The sequence below is a fragment of the Schistocerca cancellata genome, chromosome 8 (assembly GCF_023864275.1).
Source record: "Schistocerca cancellata isolate TAMUIC-IGC-003103 chromosome 8, iqSchCanc2.1, whole genome shotgun sequence".
In the NCBI taxonomy this organism is placed as follows: Eukaryota; Metazoa; Arthropoda; class Insecta; order Orthoptera; family Acrididae; genus Schistocerca; species Schistocerca cancellata.
In genome coordinates this window covers 243,337,083-243,356,741 of record NC_064633.1, presented here as the reverse complement: position 1 = coordinate 243,356,741, position 19,659 = coordinate 243,337,083, and the positions used below count along the sequence as shown (strand labels likewise).

The following is a 19,659-nucleotide window of genomic DNA, read 5'->3' as shown; positions in this document are numbered from 1 at the left end:
GGGTCGTTACACCAGTACAGAGGAAACGGGTTCGGGGAGGGGGAATGATGAATAAACAGCTCATCCCAGGCAAGCTGCTCTTAATGTGATTGCCGTCCTCAGAGGTAGGTGCTCTCGCCTTCAGCGCAGGGAGACAATCTTCTTACTTTTCGCCCTTTATGTTGTGCCGGCACGGCCGCTTCTGAAAGGTGAAAGGGGGTGGACACCGGAGTCGAAATTAATTGCTGCGGATAGGTATCTGCTAAACGTTTGTGTGCAGTCCTTTGTCGGGAGACGACGATGATGATATCCCTGGGGCGCGCATTGGGGACTCCTCCCCGCGGCGCCTCGGGGCCGGCTGTGACGTCACAGCGGGGGTGGAGAGCACCAGTCGCAGGGGTTCAATCGGGTGCGCGACCGGCCACAGCATTATGGACGCATAAAGCGGATTTCTTTGCTTGTCTTTAATAACGAGACACTCCCGCAAATGAATACACACTCCTTCTCTGCATTAATTCTGGGCGGTCTATGTCCCTGTCTGCCAGAGAGAGAGAGAGAGAGAGAGAGAGAGTGCTTTATGAGTCTTGAATCACATCCCATAATTATGTACCTGTAATTAGGACGGCGCAGTACTTTAGGAAAGAGCTCTGTTTGTTGAATACCCCCACCCTCTAAAAATTGTAACTTTTTTCCCCCTCTAATCCAATACACACTCGGTTCTGTAACACAAAGCAATAATTTCTTTAGCGTGCTTTATTCACGTCACGAAAGATCCCTCTTAAAAAGATTATACGACAGGGCTGCGGTATTATATGGCAACTCGTCAGAGATGCAATAACAGAACAGACACTACAGTACATAGACTACAAATAACATAGACTGCGCGTGACGTCATTACACTAAAACCGACATTTAAGTCACGTGACTCGCGGCAGGACGCCGAGTTTCTGTTATGACGCACTGTGTGGGGTGGAGCTGACACAGTTTTTCTCATTTATAACTGAAATCAAGTACTGATTTTAACACGAAAATAATCTGGCTTATTGCTGTTACACATGTAGCAGTGCAGTTAATCTGATTTCTCCGAAATTCCCAACATTAATGGTATGGTTATCGTTTTTATGTGTGGCCAGGTGAAACGTACTGACAGTTCTGTTTACAAGCAACAAAATTACGGTTCTTCAGTGAATATATGCCAAGAGAAGTTTTGTTTTGACCCTACACACTTCATAAACGGATGAAAATCTCAATTGTGAAAGGGAGCTATTTCAAAATACTTGCAGAGGTATTTCCAGATAGTTGAAAGTAATGAGTGACTAAGACTTTAAGACGACATATTGTTAATATGTAGCTCACTGCACAAGTATAATCAACGTTTTGTAACATAATACGCTTCCTATCTTGTTATTGTTTCGGAATCTGTACTGGATTGAGAGAAGTCAGAAAATATATGTGCTTATTTTGTGTAAATACCTGACAGTATACACAGAAACGAATTTCCTTCCTTACAAAAGCCTATAACATTTCACTCACATTCTTGTGGAATCGTTAGAAAACCAATGATGAGCGCGAAATTGTTATATTGTCTTCCACTCCTGTGGAAGTGCTGGACTACAAGAATTCACAGCTGCAAACAAGAGTATTCACTAAACAATTATTCTGTCCCATGTTAAAAAGGACGGTCAATACGTTTTAACTTGACCACATGTAAAAACAATAACCATTGCTTTATTATCAGGAATTTCGGAAAAACTGCGTTAACTGTACTACTAGTGTAACAGTAGTACTACAGTTCGCTGACTTGTCAAAATCAATGACTGATTTCAGCTATAAATCGGAAAAACTGTAACTGTCAGCTCCACTTCACACATCGCGGGAAGACATGAACTCGGCTTTCTGCCCCGAGTCACGTGACTTAGGTGTTGGTTTCAAGCCTTAACATGCGGGAGATAGGGACATGCGTGGTCTGTGTTATATACGCTCTATGCAACAGTAGCAGCACAGTCTAATGGATACAGTCGCGACACTCTCTCGTCTGAAAGTTGTTAATCGTCTGGCAGCTGGGGCGACACTAGCGGTCCAAGAAGTGCAAAAGCAGACATTCACACGTGTCATTAACGGAGCATGCCCATATTTTCAGCTTATCCCGCTGAAAGCAAGAGATTATAAACACGTTTCATGCATGAGAAGCTTACATTTCTGTTGTTTTCTGTTGTTATTACCATAGGCACATTACTCGACACTTAAAAAAATTATAGAGACCAATGATTCACCCTTTCTTACACTTCACTCGACTGTCTGTTCCACGAATATTTTTGTAAATGTAATTACTTTTACTTCGAAAGTGAATGTGTTGAACATTCTTGCTGTTTGTGGCTCACATTTAGCAATAATTGTGGAATTGGTTTTTCTCGTGTAGGGAAACAGTTTTTTTGCTTCTGATGATTTATTTTCACGTCTGTGTGGTTTTCCCTTAAGCTACAGTTGTGGTGGCCTATTTGATATTTTAAATAATATAGGTGTTACATTCCATACAGATTTCCTCTGTTGCAGGCTTACTGATTTGGCTGAAAGTGTAGAGAACAAAAAGTCTACTTTGTATGCTGGATATACGACGTCTTTCTGTAGAAGGCCAGGTCTTCTGGTGGATACTACCAGTTTTTTGTTGTTAAGGTAAAACGACATTATTCAGTAGATGTCTGTCCGTTAAAAGAGATTCCTAAATAAACTGTCCTGTAATGCGCCGTTCCGCATCTCCCATCGTGCGTAGGAAACTGAATAAACACAAATGTGTTGTGCGCCACCGTATCGTTATTGTCGATTTTTATGTCACTAAATACAGTCCCTATTATAAAAAGTATGGTACAAATCAATATAAACTTTAGAATTCTCACTCTTTTGGTATTCAGAAATGTTGCTTGCTGGCCGCTTGGGGCGCTGCTGTCGCTGTTGGTAACAAAAACGAGACGTAGTGTCGCGATACGAAACGTACACTCTTACCCAGGAATTGTTAGTCGTGAATTATTAGTATGTTTTTTTTTATTTTTTTCGCCTCGAGCTTTGTCGTTTCGCTGTAAAAAATCTCAGTGGCAGTTTGCTGCTGACGTATTGTCGTGCTCCGCTGGAAGGCTGAAGGCTGGAAGCTCCACGGCAGAAACTTTTAGTAGTGTATGCCGACAAAATTGGGTAACACCAGGCAAGTATATGGGACAATCAAATGATAACCGAACACCCACCAAAACTGAGCCATAGAGTGATCCCATTCAAAAATAATCACCACAAGCGTTAAGACATAATCATTTTGCGAATCTTGCAGTTCTTCTCATTTCCTTGCTTACTAAGAGAATTGGAGAGGAATTCCGCCTTATGCAAGACACCTTTGTAGTTTTGTTTTCACCCAGACATGTTTCAGCACTCTTTGTGCTGTCTTCAGTGGGTTTATTATTATTTTTTTTTTCCTTCTGCAAAATCGTCTTACGCGTTATCTTTAAACAAACTTCTGGTGAAATATTTACATTTGTAAAATGGCGGATTGTTGTTAAATATTTTACATTGGTTAGCCTACAGCACAGAGTTGAGATATGTATCAATGTGTTGCAGCATTCTACGTTCTTCAATTACGATATGTCTTAAAGTTGTAGTTTCGAAGTACATTTGTAAATACAGGGAATACAAAGGTATGTAAACAAATACATACATCTGTTTCATTTCCAGATGTACTACAAAACTAGAACCTTTAGACATATTGTAAATAAACAACATAGAATGCTTCACCACAGTAATACGTAACTCAACTCTGTACTGTATGCTAACCAATGTAAAATATTTGATAATAATCGCTCTTTTTACAAATGTAATTATTTTACCAGCAGTTTCTTTAAAGACAACATATAACAACAGTTTTGCAGAAGAAAAGTAATTAAATAAACCTACTGAAAATATAAGAGCTGATGAAATATGCCTAAGGCGGATTTCCTCTTCAACACGTTCAGACATTTATCAACTGGAAGACAAGGGAATTAGTTCTCGTTTATCAGAACGCGGTCAGCCGCTGACGGATTCACAACCGCACCCACTCGAGTACTTCCTCGTTCGACTGAAACTTTCGTCCACGCATGTCTTTCTACACGTCGCCAAAGATGTGAAAATCAAGCTTTCCTACTAAATCGCTGAAGCGTGGCCTTCATCCTACGAGCAATGCGGGGGCGGGCATTATTGTGCAGCAGGATGATTCCGCCCAACAGCATTCCTGGGAGTTTTGACTGTATGGTGAGTCGCAGTTTCAGCAAAGCATCTTCACAGCGTTGCACACAGATTGTGCTTTCACGCTAGAGGAACTTGACGAGCGGAGGGGCCCCTGCAGTCGAAGAAGGTTGTCATGAACTAACCGGAACTTGTGTGAACAGCTTAGGATTTCTTTGGCGGGAGAGGTTTGGAAAGATTCCACTGATGGCTTTGCCGTTTGACCTTGGGCTGTCGGAGTGCTGGTAACAGCTTTTTCTGTGGCTCCAGCCGTATTACCTAGCTGGTCAATACCAGGGATGAAACTGCATTCGGTGAGACCCACAGACAAAGCGTTAGCGTTTTTACTATTTGCACCTGTATTAGTTACCGCTTCTGGTTCCGGTTTCTACGTCATTAACACTGGCAGCTATCGCCACAGACCACGACGATTGCGGAACACCTATAATACCAAGCCCGCAAGAGTTGCTCAACCATAGAACATTGCTAGTTTTACTTACGTAATATGATGAAAAATAGGTGGCATAGGTAAAGTGCTCAAGAGCTTTTAAAGCTACTCCAACTAAACAGGGCCGGCCGGAGTGGCCGAGCGGTTCTAGCCGCTACAGTCTGGAACCGCGCGACCGCTACGGTCGCAGGTTGGAATCCTGGCTCGGGCATGGATGTGTCTGATGTCCTTAGTTAGGTTTAAGTAGTTCTAAGTTCTAGTGGACTGATGACCTCAGAAGTTAAGTCCCATAGTGCTTAGAGCCATTTGAACCAACTAAACAGGTACTGCAAAATTTTGACAGCTTCTGCAAGTTTGGTGTGATGTATAGTATCTTCGGCTTGGACGTCTGCTTTCAGATACTCGATGGCAAACTCTGCTCTTCGTACTAATTCCTACTTTCTGTTTCCTTTGAGTGTAGAATCAACATTTTAACACCCTCCTTACGACAAAGACAACAACCTCTCCTTCGATCGATGGAGACTTATACTACCGCAACATGCCTCACAAAATTGTTCAACCTGTATCAATAAAATAAAAAATATAATTTCTTCGTTATCAATGTCATCTTTGTGTTACACTGAGAAATTTCATTAATTTTACATCTTTGTATTAGATATGGTTTTTTTTCTGAAACTCCACTTTATGCAAAACACTGTATATTTCCTTTTTGTCTACGCAGACATGTTTCTACATTTATGAGTTATCTCCTATGGGTCTCTATTTATTTTTGTAAAATGCTGTAACACAGTTCTTGGTTATTTTTCTGTTGTAGGCCTAAAAGTCACAACATGTGCGTTTTGTATAATTTCTTTAGAGTGCTCTCTTATGATTACATTGATTGTGAAAATTTATTTTTGCAGTTCGACTTCTTTTGAGCCCTTTTATCGTGTTCGACAGTAGTCCGTCTGTAAAGAAGTCATGAATAAATTTGCTGATGTTTGAAGTATTTTTTCGCGAGTAGTGGTCGTAAATGTTATTGTACTTATATTTGCCATCCATTTGTGCATCTCTGGTGAATTTATCTTTCTATAACTAATGTGTGCACTATATTCCATATCTTTTCTTATATTTCACTCTTACTTTTGTTTCTTACACGTATTTTTCGCAAAACTTTATTTCAGTAAACACCTACGCCTCCATTTTGATAGACACTAAGTTATTGTCGCGGCTCACTTGTTCTCTTCAGTGTCGCGCCCGTTTTGAATGATTTGGTGTGCCTGCTGAGAGAGACCTTATGTGATGTGGTGTGACGTGACGTGATGTGGTGTGTGTGTGTGTGTGTGTGTGTGTGTGTGTGTGTGTGTGTGTGTGTGTGTGTGTGTGTATGTGTGTGACCTTTTTTAGATATTTTTGTTAGATTGAAAAATTTCACGTTGTCCCTTACTGACATATCTCAGTTTCCTAACAGTACTCAGACAGTCGCTACTTTGTTAATTTAATGCGGAGTTTTCTCTTTTCAGGAAGAAATCGCAGAGCAGCAAGACAGCCCAGCAGGAGGTGAAGGTGAGTCAACATTCCTCTCTCCTACCCTCTATTCGAAATTCCGCAAACGAAAATCCTTTCAGAATGGGGAAGGCAGTCAATCGTGAACGTGCAAGTTTCCACTACTAAGAATTTGCTATGTTGAAAGTACTAGTAGACACAGTAATAATAGTTACTATTAAAATCAGTCTTGATCACAAATTTATTTATTCTGGTAACCGGTTTCGACGAAGCCTGTGGTCATCTTCAGACCAAAATGCTGTATGAGCAGAAGCCTCCTTGTGGTGGTAAATCACTGCACGACCACATAAACTTAGCTGTATGAAATCAGATGCCGGACAGCGATTAACTGAAAAGAAGAAGGTTACTCGCAAAGGGAAGAAGCATAGTTCACCAATACTCGTGTCTTACTCGTAAACCAGGATCATTACAAGCTAGAACTGATGTAAAAGATAAATAAGTTACACATAAAAATTTATGTAGTTCAGCATGTAGATAAATACTGAATGCATTTGTATTATTCTGCCATAAATCTAATCTTAGTTCAAAAGTATTAAAACTTACATGTTTTATCAATCATTTATTGCAAGATCTTACTTCATATAATTCCTGGCCGAATTTAAAAAGTTTAAATGCCTACTCATTAAGAGGTACAACATCACGTTGAAGGTTTAACACATTAACATTTTTGTTAAGCTTCACAGCCTCAACGTGTTTTAAGAATGAAAACACGCTCCAAGTAGGCTGTACTCTTTTTGTTTTCCGTGCAATTGACCAATTTCAATCGTGGGTTATTTTCAAGCGATGTCTTAGAATGTGAAATAAAGAAGGAAACTTAACATATGTGCTTGTGAATTACCTACGGTGGAAACTGGACGATTACACGAAAAATAAAAAGCATACAGCCTACTTGGACCATGCTTTCATTCTCAGATCCAGTATTAAAGATAGAAACTGTGTAATGTCTAGAGGCATGGTAACTCAAGGCGCGCAAATTACCGAGACTGTTTTCATCCAGTATTTAAAAACGAGAGTCTTCCAACAATCTTTGGTCATAATTTCAAAGTTTTTCTCACTGGGACGTCCACAAGAGAAGGAAAAACAAGTTCACTGCTTTCTGCATGCGCTGCTCAAGCTATAAAACGGCAGAATCGTACCTGACGTTTCAGTTTATTACTTGTTTAATACTAACTCTATTAATAACACATTTTGCAGAGTGTTCACGTATACCATTGAATTTATTGTATAGTTGCACGGCACATAGATCAGGAGAAATAAATTTATAAACACCTGTTTTAATTTTTTCATTATTCTCTTGATGAATAATTGGAAACTAATAAAAACTAAGATACTTAGGGTTTTACATTTTTTTACATACTTAACGTCAAGTACGAGGGCGTACTGAAAAGTAATGCCTCCGAACTTTTTATGTGAAAATGTTAAAGATTTTTGAACAATGCAAACTTTATTAACATTTTACATTTTCATTCATCATGTCTACATATTTATTTCTCAAAATAATCAGCCTGGTGACGAATACACTACTTCTAGCGAGAGACCAGTTTGTTGATACCGCCACTGTAGAACTTTTGACTTTGTTGATGGAGCCACAGCTTCACCTCTGCCTGTACCACTTCATAACTATCAAAGTAAAGTCCTCGAGAATGTTACTTAAGAATAAAATTTTCAGCCTGTAGCGGAGTGTGCACTGATATGAAACTTCCTGGCAGATTAAAACTGTGTGCTGGACCCAGCCTCGAACTCGGGACGAGGTACTGGCGGCAGTAAAGCTGTGAGGACTGTTCGTGAGTCGGGCTTGGGTAGGTCAATCAGCAGGGGCACTTGCCCGCGAAAGGCAAAGGTTCCGAGTTGCAGTCTCGGTCCGGCACACAGTTTTAATCTGCCAGAAAGTTTCGTGTTACTTAAGTTTTGGAAACAGATGAAAAACGGATGGGGCCAAGTCGGGACGGTGTGGAGGATGATCGATAACAGCTAACCCTGCGGAATGTTGCAGATACTGACGTATTTTTATGTTATGCAGCACCAAGTTACACTTTACAGTTCGTAGCCCTCTAGCGGCAGATGGTCGCAACTTGCGTCAGCGAAGAAGGAACGTCGACCGAATAATATTCATCATATGCAATACTTCAACCGACATTGAAAACAGAAGGAAAAATGAGGAGGCAGTTCTTTTTAGTACTCACTCATATTTAACACATTAACTTCCAAGATGCTACTCCAGGCGGGTGTAAAGTGAATGTGCGCAATGGAAAATACTGGATGCGAAGATAAAGATTTGGCCCTGTCTGACTACCCCGTGAAGCAGATCTTAGGACCTCTTAATACTGATAGTATTTCCACCGTCTTGCGCTTTAACATATAAATAACAATATAAACATAAATAACTGGTTAAAGGAACTAGTAATTACTAAATGAAAAATGTTGTTTCTGCTTATACGTTTATTGTAGATTAAAACCCTCTTTGTATATTACAAATTTTTGTATATCAATCTCCAGTAGACATAAAGAGATACAAATGAATTTCCTAACTGATATTACTGATCAATTGCCCAAATCTGCACTTTTTTATGGTTAGTGATCCAATATACAGGGTGTTTCAAAAATGACCGGTATATTTGAAACGGCAATAAAAACTAAACGAGCAGCGATAGAAATACACCGTTAGTTGCAATATGCAGGGACAACAGTACATTTTCAGGCGGACAAACTTTCGAAATTACAGTAGTTACAGTTTTCAACAACAGATGGCGCTGCAAGTGATGTGAAAGATATAGAAGACAACGCAGTCTGTGGGTGCGCCATTCTGTACGTCGTCTTTCTGCTTTAAGCGTGTGCTGTTCACAACGTGCAAGTGTGCTGTAGACAACATGGTTTATTCCTTAGAACAGATGATTTTTCTGGTGTTGGAATTCCACCGCCTAGAACACAGTGTTGTTGCAACAAGACGAAGTTTTCAACGGAGGTTTAATGTAACCAAAGGACCGAAAAGCGATACAATAAAGGATCTGTTTGAAAAATTTCAACGGACTGGGAACGTGACGGATGAACGTGCTGGAAAGGTAGGGCGACCGCGTACGGCAACCACAGAGGGCAACGCGCAGCTAGTGCAGCAGCTGATCCAACAGCGGCCTCAGGTTTACGTTCGCCGTGTTGCAGCTGCGGTCCAAATGACGCCAACGTCCACGTATCGTCTCATGCGCCAGAGTTTACACCTCTATCCATACAAAATTCAAATGCGGCAACCCCTCAGCGCTGCTACCATTGCTGCACGAGAGACATTCGCTAACGATATAGTGCACAGGATTGATGACGGCGATATGCATGTGGGCAGCATTTGGTTTACTGACGAAGCTTATTTTTACCTGGACGGCTTCGTCAATAAACAGAACTGGCGCATATGGGGAACCGAAAAGCCCCATGTTGCAGTCCCATCGTCCCTGCATCCTCAAAAAGTACTGGTCTGGGCAGCCATTTCTTCCAAAGGAATCATTGGCCCATTTTTCAGATCCGAAACGATTACTGAATCACGCTATCTGGACATTCTTCGTGAATTTGTGGCGGTACAAACTGCCTTAGACGACACTGCGAACACTTCGTGGTTTATGCAAGATGGTGCCCGGGCACATCGCACGGCCGACGTCTTTAATTTCCTGAATGAATATTTCGATGATCGTGTGATTGCTTTGGGCTATCCGAAACATACAGGAGGCGGCGTAGATTGGCCTCCCTATTCGCCAGACATGAACCCCTGTGACTTCTTTCTGTGGGGACACGTGAAAGACCAGGTGTACCGCCAGAATCCAGAAACAATTGAACAGCTGAAGCAGTACATCTCATCTGCATGTGAAGCCATTCGGCCAGACACGTTGTCAAAGGTTCCGGGTAATTTCATTCAGAGACTACGCCATATTATTGCTACGCATGGTGGATATGTGGAAAATATCGTACTAGAGAGTTTCCCAGACCGCAGCGCCATCTGTTGTTGAAAATTGTAACTACTGTAATTTCGAAAGTTTGTCTGCCTGAAAATGCACTGTTGTCTCAAGCATATTGCAACAAACGGTGTATTTCTATCGCTGCTCGTTTAGTTTTTATTGCCGTTTCAAATATACCGGTCATTTTTGAAACACCCTGTAAATAACGCGAGATGACTGGCATCACCTACGTACCAAACACTAGAAGACACTACTTTCAAAGATGATCTACAGTGGTGAAGAACCTCAGTGTAAATAAAACTTTTGTGATCACAGCTGTTTAGCTTTATAGCCCTAATAATCCAATGCAATTAGCAATATCACCGTATGTACTGCGTCCGGTGCGTCGGAGAGATGGTTCTTGTACACATCTGCGATGGTGGAAGTACTCCAGCCACAAAATAAAAATCTCTTTCAAACACTAGGACAGAAGAAAGCGGTCCTCTGCCTATTATAATCTAATACTGTCTTCTACTCTCTGTGCCCTACAGACAAGAAACGCGAACTCTCAGCCACGAGGAGGGAATTCAGATAATGTCTCAACATGAGTATAGACAGAAGAAGTCCTCTCAGTCACTGAACACTGCGTACTCAACGACGACTCCCTACCCGAAGGCGAAGTTCAGATTCGTACAAGTTCGCAACAGTACAGCACCTAACCGTTCTAACTATAAAATCTCCTGAGAGCAAGACAGCAAGTCCGTCTGTACCAACAAAACCCGTCAAACACGGACGCTCAAAACGGAAGACCTCTTTCTCTCCATCGCTGGCTTCCCAGCAAAGCTCGTCTCCCCTCCCTTGTAAAAGCAGAAAGCGAATCATTTTCTCGAAACCACGGAATATTCTCCCTCTACAGATTGTTCCAAACGCCGACCAACCATATTTTGTGTCGTCCAGCGCTGAGGAAATATGTGTACCCGTTAATTAGGCATTCATACAATGGTACACTTCTCAGAGTAAAAATCCTCGGAAATAACGCAACCTGCATGATTTCCGAGGTAACGCTTCCTTGTTCCTCTCTGTGGCGGCCAAGATTTTCAGAGTTTCCGAAGTACTATCCGGTTATCCTTCCGGCCCCGCTACAAAACTGGCCGCCCGCCGCTGTACGGTGCTTCAGCGCTAAGGTGCCCCGACCGTCCGTGTTCGGACTGAGTTACGGCTGCCGTTTCATTTCCACTGGCGTTCCAACCTCTACTAGTATAGGCAATCATTCATTACACCGTTTTGACAATAAAGACACTCCATCACCTTTCATGCAATAAGCGTTAACAAGTATTTACAAGGTGTACGCGACAATGTCAGTCTTCTTTAAATGTTCATATATACGATGTACAACCTACCAAATGATGCCTAATTCCGATTGTAAATCACGGCGAAGTATGTAGATGAGTGCTTGTAAGGTGCGAAATTATAGCCATCTTACAAACTTATTTGTAAAGTAATCAGGAGTTTGAAGGTGTTTTATCTGTATACATCGTTATTCGACCGTTTCTAGGATAGATGAGGGGGGGGGGGGGGGGGAGGGAGGGTAGGGATGTGACCAGCTGCAGTATATTAACAGTAAATAATTTTAATAAATCCTACACAAATAGTTTCTCGTATGTGTTCTGTTTCCTGACGTATCCTTGAAGGGTCTACTTTGCGACGTTCACAGAGAACATGGGCGCTACGTATGGTCCCCCTGTTGCAGGTCAGCCGGTTCCGCGGCCGGGCCTGTGGGCTGTGGCCCGCCTCTCGCTGGAGCACCCCGAGCGCGCCCTCTACCGCAGCGAGGTCGCCAGGCAGCTGCACATCATGAGGGGTGAGTCGCTGGCGGCCGGGGGAGGCTCGTCTGCAGCGCGCAAGTCGGCGGTGGGGTATGGGGAGCCGCGGGGCGACGGCAGTCATAAGCGCAGCACGGAACGTCAAATGGTCCGACGCCTTCATCTTCGAACCTAAAGCCGTCCTCACACGGGACGTGAAAGCATTCGCGAACGGGGAGCTGCTCGAGTTTTGTGACGTCACAATGGGGAATGTCACATTCCAAAGCATTCCGAAGGGTGTAAGACTGCATGAGACCAGTCAAATTTTTGCTTAGTGGAGAGGAAAGTAACCAATAAGATGCAAGTTTACTTTCTGCGTCACAATCAAAACATCGGAGATGACATAATGCATTACGTTTTTTCAGTTGAAATCCATATTTTGTACTTTCAATGTAATAACTGACGTCTTATTAATCAATATATGCTGTTTTAAAGCAATAGTGGACTGAGGATCTCTCGAAAACGCGTCATTTTTCGTACAATTTGTTGTGAGAAAATAACGAGAAATGTCATTTTGATTATTAAAGAATTTTCGTATTTCATTGTTTTCGTGTTGTAATTTGCTTGTTGTGAAAGTATGCCGCCTCAAGGCAACGGCATATACAATTCCCACTTCCGGTTTCTATGGGCTATTGAGAAGACTGGAAAACTTAGACTGGCCACTAACAAAAATGTTGGGTCTAGAAAACCTGTCAGTTATGGCATTATTACTGGAACATACATAATTGATATGTCTTCAATAGTAATACGAGTATATAATAAAGAAAATCAAGCTTCAAGATTTATTATCGTATTTGTATTGTATTGTTTCTTAACCGGGGGACTAGAAACGACAGAGAGGCCTCGTCCCCGCCGCAGCTGCAGTGGTCCACAACCCCACGACGACTACCGCAGTCCACTTCACCCCTCCGCCGCCCCACACCGAACCACTCTTTCAGGGTTATTGCGAGGTTCGGCCCCCGGTGGACCCCCCTCCCCCCCAGGGAACGTCTCACACCAGACGAATGTAACCCCTATGTTTGCGTGGTAGAGTAATGGTGGTGTACGTGTACGTGGAGAACTTGTTGGCGCAGCAATCGCCTTCATAGTGTAGCTGAGGCGGAATAAGGGGAACCAGCCAGTATTCACCGAGGCAGATGGAAAACCGCCTAAAAACCATCCACAGACTGGCCGGCTCACTGGACCTTGACACAAGGCCGCCGGGCGGATTCGTACCGGGGACCAGGCGCTCCTTCCCGATTCGGAAAGCTGTGCGTTTGACCGCACAGCTAACCGGGCGGGCTATTATCGTATTTACTTAAAGTCTCTGATAGTTTACAAACTATAAAATAATGATGCTAGAAAATATAATTTTCCTAGAAAAAATCTGCGAGGTGAGCCATTGAACAATTTATTCCTCTTCTTGAGCGTCCAGATTTTCTCGCTCACTCAACAAACGTGACGTATTTGTAGCAGAATTACAGAAAATTGTGAAGCTTAAAAAGTTCGTGCACAAAATTACGTCAACTTGATCACATATTGGCTCAACCATTCGTGACAGTAGCTGTTGTGTCCGCTAATGACAACAGAAGGCAATACTGTCAAGGGACAGATTGCGAGACTTCGCAATATTGTTCTCATATGAAAGTAATCCAGTTTTCGAACGATAGGTGGTTCGCGAGTCGAAAAAGTCCCGGCCCGAGCTACAGTCGGGCGCGGCCTTTTTAACACAGCGTGGTGACCTGGTCCGAGCTATGCTCGGGCTTAGTATCCATTGTGTTAGAAGATAAAGTTTCATTAAGGAATCCATGTCCGGAAATGAAGCGTTTGGGTTTAAAATACGTTTGAAGATACGATAACTTTCCAATGTCCCGCTTCACGATTCGCACACAACTGAGAGAACGAGCTCTGACCTGTGTGCATACGGAGGCCCATTATTAGGGAAATGTTCCGAACACTTGCCTTCGCATTTTCTTCTACATGACGGAAGACGTCCCATTCGAAGTCGAGAGTACGGCGCATCTCGGCAGCTTACAGTCAACCCTCATAATTGCAAACGTACCAGTTTCTCATAACCGTTATTGCAGTCGGACGAAAATGCTATCTGATGTCGTAGTTATGAAAAGGACTGACGACACCGCTCTATTCCATTTTGCGTGCGTACCATAAAATGGGATATTTACAAGTAAACGGATATGCAAACCTATTTTACGAGTGGTGCTCTTTTCTAAAAGCAGGTTGGTTTCATTCAGGATTCCAGTACACCATATCATTCGCCACTCTTATGCCTGCAAAATCCTATTTTTCAACATAATCTCCATTCAATTCGAGGAACTTACGCCACGTTACTGGGAGTGCCTGTATGCCCTCATGGTATCACTCTGCTGGTCGACGTCGGAGTCAACGTTTTTCTGCATCAATAACCTCCCCATTATCCACGTACTGCGTCACGCGGAGTGCATCCTTCATGAGCCAAACAGATGGAATTCGGAAGGTGCGAGATCCGGGCTGTAGGGTGGGTGGGGAGAAACGGTGCAGTGAAGTTTTGTCATCTCCTCTCGTGTGCACAGACTTCTTTGAGGTCTTGCGTTGTTGCGTAGGGGGAGACATTTGTTTACAATTTTGTGGCGACAAACAAGCTGAAATCGTTTCTTCATTGTCCTGAGGGTACCACGACACACGTTAGAGTTGATCGTTGCTCCATGAGGAAGGACATCAAACAGAATAACCCTTTCAGAGTCCCAGAAGACCGACTGAGGGTGCGGCTTTGAACTTTTTCTTTCGGAGGAGAGACAGTGTACCGCCACTCCAAGGACTGACGTTTTGCTTCCGGTTCGAGGTGTTGAATCTAAGTATTATCGCCTGTGAAAGTGTTCGACAAAAATTGTCACAATCAGCCTCGTAACGCACAGCCAATTACGCACATATGGCCCTTCAGTGCTCTTTATGACCTGTTGGGCGGCGAAGAACAGACTGAGAACACATCTTTGAGTATACCAAGTGGGGACGAGAGTGTCGGGACTACCAACAAAAAGGTCCAATTCCGAAACAAGGTGTTTGTAATCTGTCGATCACCTGGTATGAGAGTGTCAGCTCGTTCCAACATTGCATGAGTCACAGCTGTGCGCAGCTGGCCGGCAACCGAGAGATTGGACAGGTTTGCGCGACCTTGTTGCGATCATGACAGACGCCTCGCCCAACGGCTTACCGTGCTTTTGTCCACTGTCAGGTCTCCGTAGGAATTGTGCAAGCGCCCGCGATGCTCTGGCTTTCCGCCAAAAGAAGCTTGGAGGAGGAGGAGGAGATTAGTGTTTAACGTCCCGTCGACAACGAGGTCATTAGAGACGGAGCGCAAGCTCGGGTGAGGGAAGGATGGGGAAGGAAATCGGCCGTGCCCTTTCAAAGGAACCATCCCGGCATTTGCCTGAAGCGATCTAGGGAAATCACGGAAAACCTAAATCAGGATGGCCGGAGACGGGATTGAACCGTTGTCCTCCCGAATGCGCTCGGCTTGGAAACCCCCGCTGTTGCATTCTCCTTTTCGGGGGCTACGTGCAGCACCGCCACCTATGGGAAATTTGTGAAATTATAGGGGCGAAGCAGGAATATTCCACGATGCCCATATAAAAGCCTGAATTTTTTGCAGCTGAAACTGGCCGATATAAAAAAAAATATGTTACATTAATTATTGAACGCCCCTCGTACTAAGCCCCCTCTATAAGGCCTAGAAATCTGTGACTAGACTCTACATCTACATCTACGTGATTACTCTGCTATTCACAATAAGTGCCTCGCTGAGGGTTCAATGAACTACCTTCAAGCTGTCTCTCTGCCGTTCCACTCTCGAGCGGCACGCGGGAAAAACGAACACTAAAATTTTTCTGAGCGAGCCCTGATTTCTCTTATTTTATCGTGATAACCGTTTCTCCCTATGTGGGTGCCAACAGAATGTTTTCGCAACCGCAGGAGAAACTGGTGATTGAAATTTCATGAGAAGATCCCGTCGCAACGAAAAACGCGTTTGTTTTTATGATTGCCACTCCAATTCACGTATCATGTCTGAGACACTATCTCCCCTATTTCGCGATAATACAAAACGAGCTGCCCTTCTTTGTACTTTTTCGATGTCATCCGTCAGTCCAACTTGATGCGGATCCCAAACCGCACAGCAATACTCCACAACAGGGCGGACAAGCGTGGTGTAACCAGCCTGTTTAGTAGACATGTTGCAGCTTCTAACTGTTCTGCCAATGAATCGCAGTCTTTGGTTTGCTCTACCCACAATATTATCTACGTGATCGTTCCAATTTAGGTTATTTGTAATTGTAATCCCTAAGAATTTAGTTGAATTTACAGCCTTCAGATTTGTGTGACTTACCGCGTAATCGAAATTTGGCTGATTTCTTTTAATACTCATGTGAATAACTTCACACTTTCCCTTATTCATGGTCAATTGCCACTTTTAGCACCATACAGATATCTTGTCTAAACAATTTTGTAAGTCGTTTTGATCATCTGATGACTTTAAAAGACGGTAAATGACAGTATCATCTGCAAACAATCTAAGACGGCTACTCAGATTGTATCATATGTCGTTAATATAGATCAGGAACAATAGAGGGCCTATAACACTTCATTGGGGAACGCCGGATATTACTTCTGTTGTACTCGATGACTTTCCGTCTATTACTACGAACTATGACCTTTCGGACAGGAAATCACGAATCCAGTCGCACAACTGAGGCGATACTTCGTAGGTACGCAGTTTGGCTAGAAGACGCTTGCTAGGAAGGGTATCGAAAGCCTTCTGGAAATCTAAAAGTATGGAATCAATTTGACATCCTCTGTCGATAGCACTTATTACTTCATGAGTATAAAGAGCTAGTTGTGTTTCACAAGAACGATATGTAAAGTTATACGTGTCAGGAAGGAGGTATATATTTGTTACATCCCACTTCCGACACCAATTGTAAAGTTAGGGGACGTTTACGACGGACTTCTACAACCGATGTTAATGTATAGCTTGGCAGGGAAGAGGGAAGAAGGCTGTTAAATATGCCCCATGGCGGCAGTGTACAGAAGGTCGAGCGGTCAGGATGCGACAGTGGGCATCCAGGGCTGCCGTTAAATGACAAAACAGGAAATTAAGTACAATGAACAGGATATATTTCAATATACGGAGTACAAAGTGCGCGCCTAGGGTCGGAAGTTAGCAGGTTTAGGCCAGTCTAGGAGGTCGAATAATTAATTAAAATGGGCAACGGAAGGGGAAGTGGTTCATGTTAACTTATGTTGGTGGCCGGTCGCGATAGGCAGAGCCGGATGCTCTACCTTCCAAAGAGAAGTCTGTTCTGCTCGAGGTCTGGATTACAAGAGAGCGAAGCAAGTGTGTTCTGGTGCGCAGGACACTCCGGCGTCCACACACGTGATCGGTATCCCGCGCACGCTATTAGCTAAAATCAATGGCGTGAATTCGCTAGCAGTTGCTGCAGAGGGCTCAGGGCATCTCCTGTCAGCAGCTTTAACTGGACAGAACCGCCTCGGTTTTGAAAGGCAAGCGACTTGTGTCACGTAGACACGGCGTGAATTACTCTGGGAGCAAACTTGCAAAGATTCCACTGGGCCTATGAAATATATTTCTTAAACCAATTCTCTAAAATGTTCCTTGACTGGCTGCCATCTTGTACAGATATTTTCTGAAACCGTGCTGACTATGTGTCAATAAATCGTTTTCTTCGAGGTACTTCATAATGTCCGAATACATTATATGTTCGAAAACCCTACTGCAAATCGACGTTAGTGATATAGGCCTGTAATTCAGCGCATTACTCCTACTTCCCTTTTTGGTTATTGGTGTGACTTGAGCAATTTTCCAGTCTTTAGGTACGGATCTTTGTGTGAGCGACTGGTTGCATATAATTGCTAAATATGGAGCTCTTTTATCAGCATACTCTGAGAGGAACCTGACTGGTATACAATATGGACCGGAGGCCTTGCCTTTATTAAGTGATTTAAGCTGCTTCTTTACTCAGAGGATATCTACTTCTATGTTTCTCATCCTGGCAGACTTGTAAAACAGATTGTACGCGTGCGGTCTTCTACCTGAAGGACCTCTTCTGAATATTTCACTGTTCGTATATCTACATATACATTTGTACTGTGCAAGCCACCCAACGGTGTGTGGCGGAGGGCACTTTACGTGCCACTGTCATTACCTCCCTTCCCTGTTCCAGTCGCGTATGGTTCGCGGGTAGAACGACTGCCGGAAAGCCTCCGTGCGCGCTCGAATCTCTCTAATTTTACTTTCGTGATCTCCTCGGGAGGTATAAGTAGGAGGAAGCAATATATTCGATACCTCATCCAGAAACGCACCCTCTCTAAACCTGGACAGCAAGCTACACCGCGATGCAGAGCGCCTCTCTTGCAGAGTCTGCCACTTGAGTTTGCTAAACATCTCCGTAACGCTATTACGCTTACCAAATAACCCTGTGACGAAACGCGCCGCTCTTGTTTGGATCTTCTCTACCTCCTCCGCCAACCCGACCTGGTACGGATCCCACAATCATGAGCAATACTCAAGTATAGGTCGAACGAGTGTTTTGTAAGCCACCTGCTTTGTTGATGGACTACATTTTCTAAGGACTCTCCCAACGAATCTCAACCTGGCACCCGCCTTACCAACAATTAATTTTATATGACCATTCCACTTCAAATCGTTCTGTACGCATACTCCCAGATATTTTACAGAAATAACTGCTACCAGTGTTTGTTCCGCTATCGTATAATCATAAAATAAAGCGTCCTTCTTTCTATGTATTCGCAATACATTACATTTGTCTATATCAAGGGTCAGTTGCCACTTCCTGCACCAAGTGCCTATCCGCTGCAGATCTTCCTGCATGCCGGCCGGAGTGGCTGGGCGGTTAAAAGCGCTACAGTCTGGAACCGCACTGCTGCTACGGTCGCAGGTTCGAATCCTGCCTCGGGCATGGATGTGTGTGATGTCCTTAGGTTAGTTAGGTTTACGTAGTTCTACGTTCTAGGGGACTGATGACCACAGCAGTTAAGTCCCATAGTGCTGAGAGCCATTTGAACCATTTTTTTTTTTCTTCCTGCATTTCTCTGCAATTTTCTAATGCTGAAACTTCTCTGTATACTACAGCATCATCCGCGAAAATCGGCATGGAACTTCCGACACTATCTACTATTTGCCTGGAAATTTACTTTGTCATGATCTTAGGAGTGAATTTTGAATATGAGCAGTAACAATAAAAACTTACTGAAGGAGTATTGTGTTGTTACAAGCTGTGAACAGTGGGGAACATTTTCTTTGTATTCCTTTAGTGGAGACCATTGACAATAATCTATCGCGTCTTTGCCGAACAGTATCGTCCGCTAAGGCCGAGACAGACACGGATTCGTCTCTCGCCAACGCAAGGCACATGTGTTAACTACCAGCTAGCTCCAAATTAACGCATCGCACCGGCGCAAAGCACAGCCGGAGCCGCGGCACGTACAGAGAGAGAGTGGCGTCCATTAGTTCTGGCGACGCACGCTGCTCTGAATAGCGTTATTCACAGCAGCGGAGACGCAGGCGGGCGCGCGGCGTCAAAGGCGCTACGGAAGCGGCTAGAGCGTCCGGCCAATCCGCGCCTCGCGACCTGAAAGGACGTCGCCGGCACAATTATAC

At 43.5% G+C, this 19,659-nt stretch overlaps 1 protein-coding gene across 1 annotated transcript in view; it reads left to right on the top strand.

The window, feature by feature from the left end:
• Nucleotides 1-19,659, top strand: part of LOC126095491 (SKI family transcriptional corepressor 2) — a 195,166-nt gene that overhangs the window by 131,371 nt on the left and 44,136 nt on the right. The window contains exons 9-10 of the mRNA XM_049910280.1: nt 6,172-6,214; nt 11,879-12,091. Of these exons, the coding sequence (XP_049766237.1) occupies nt 6,172-6,214; nt 11,879-12,091 (256 nt within the window). The remainder of the gene's footprint in view (nt 1-6,171; nt 6,215-11,878; nt 12,092-19,659) is intronic.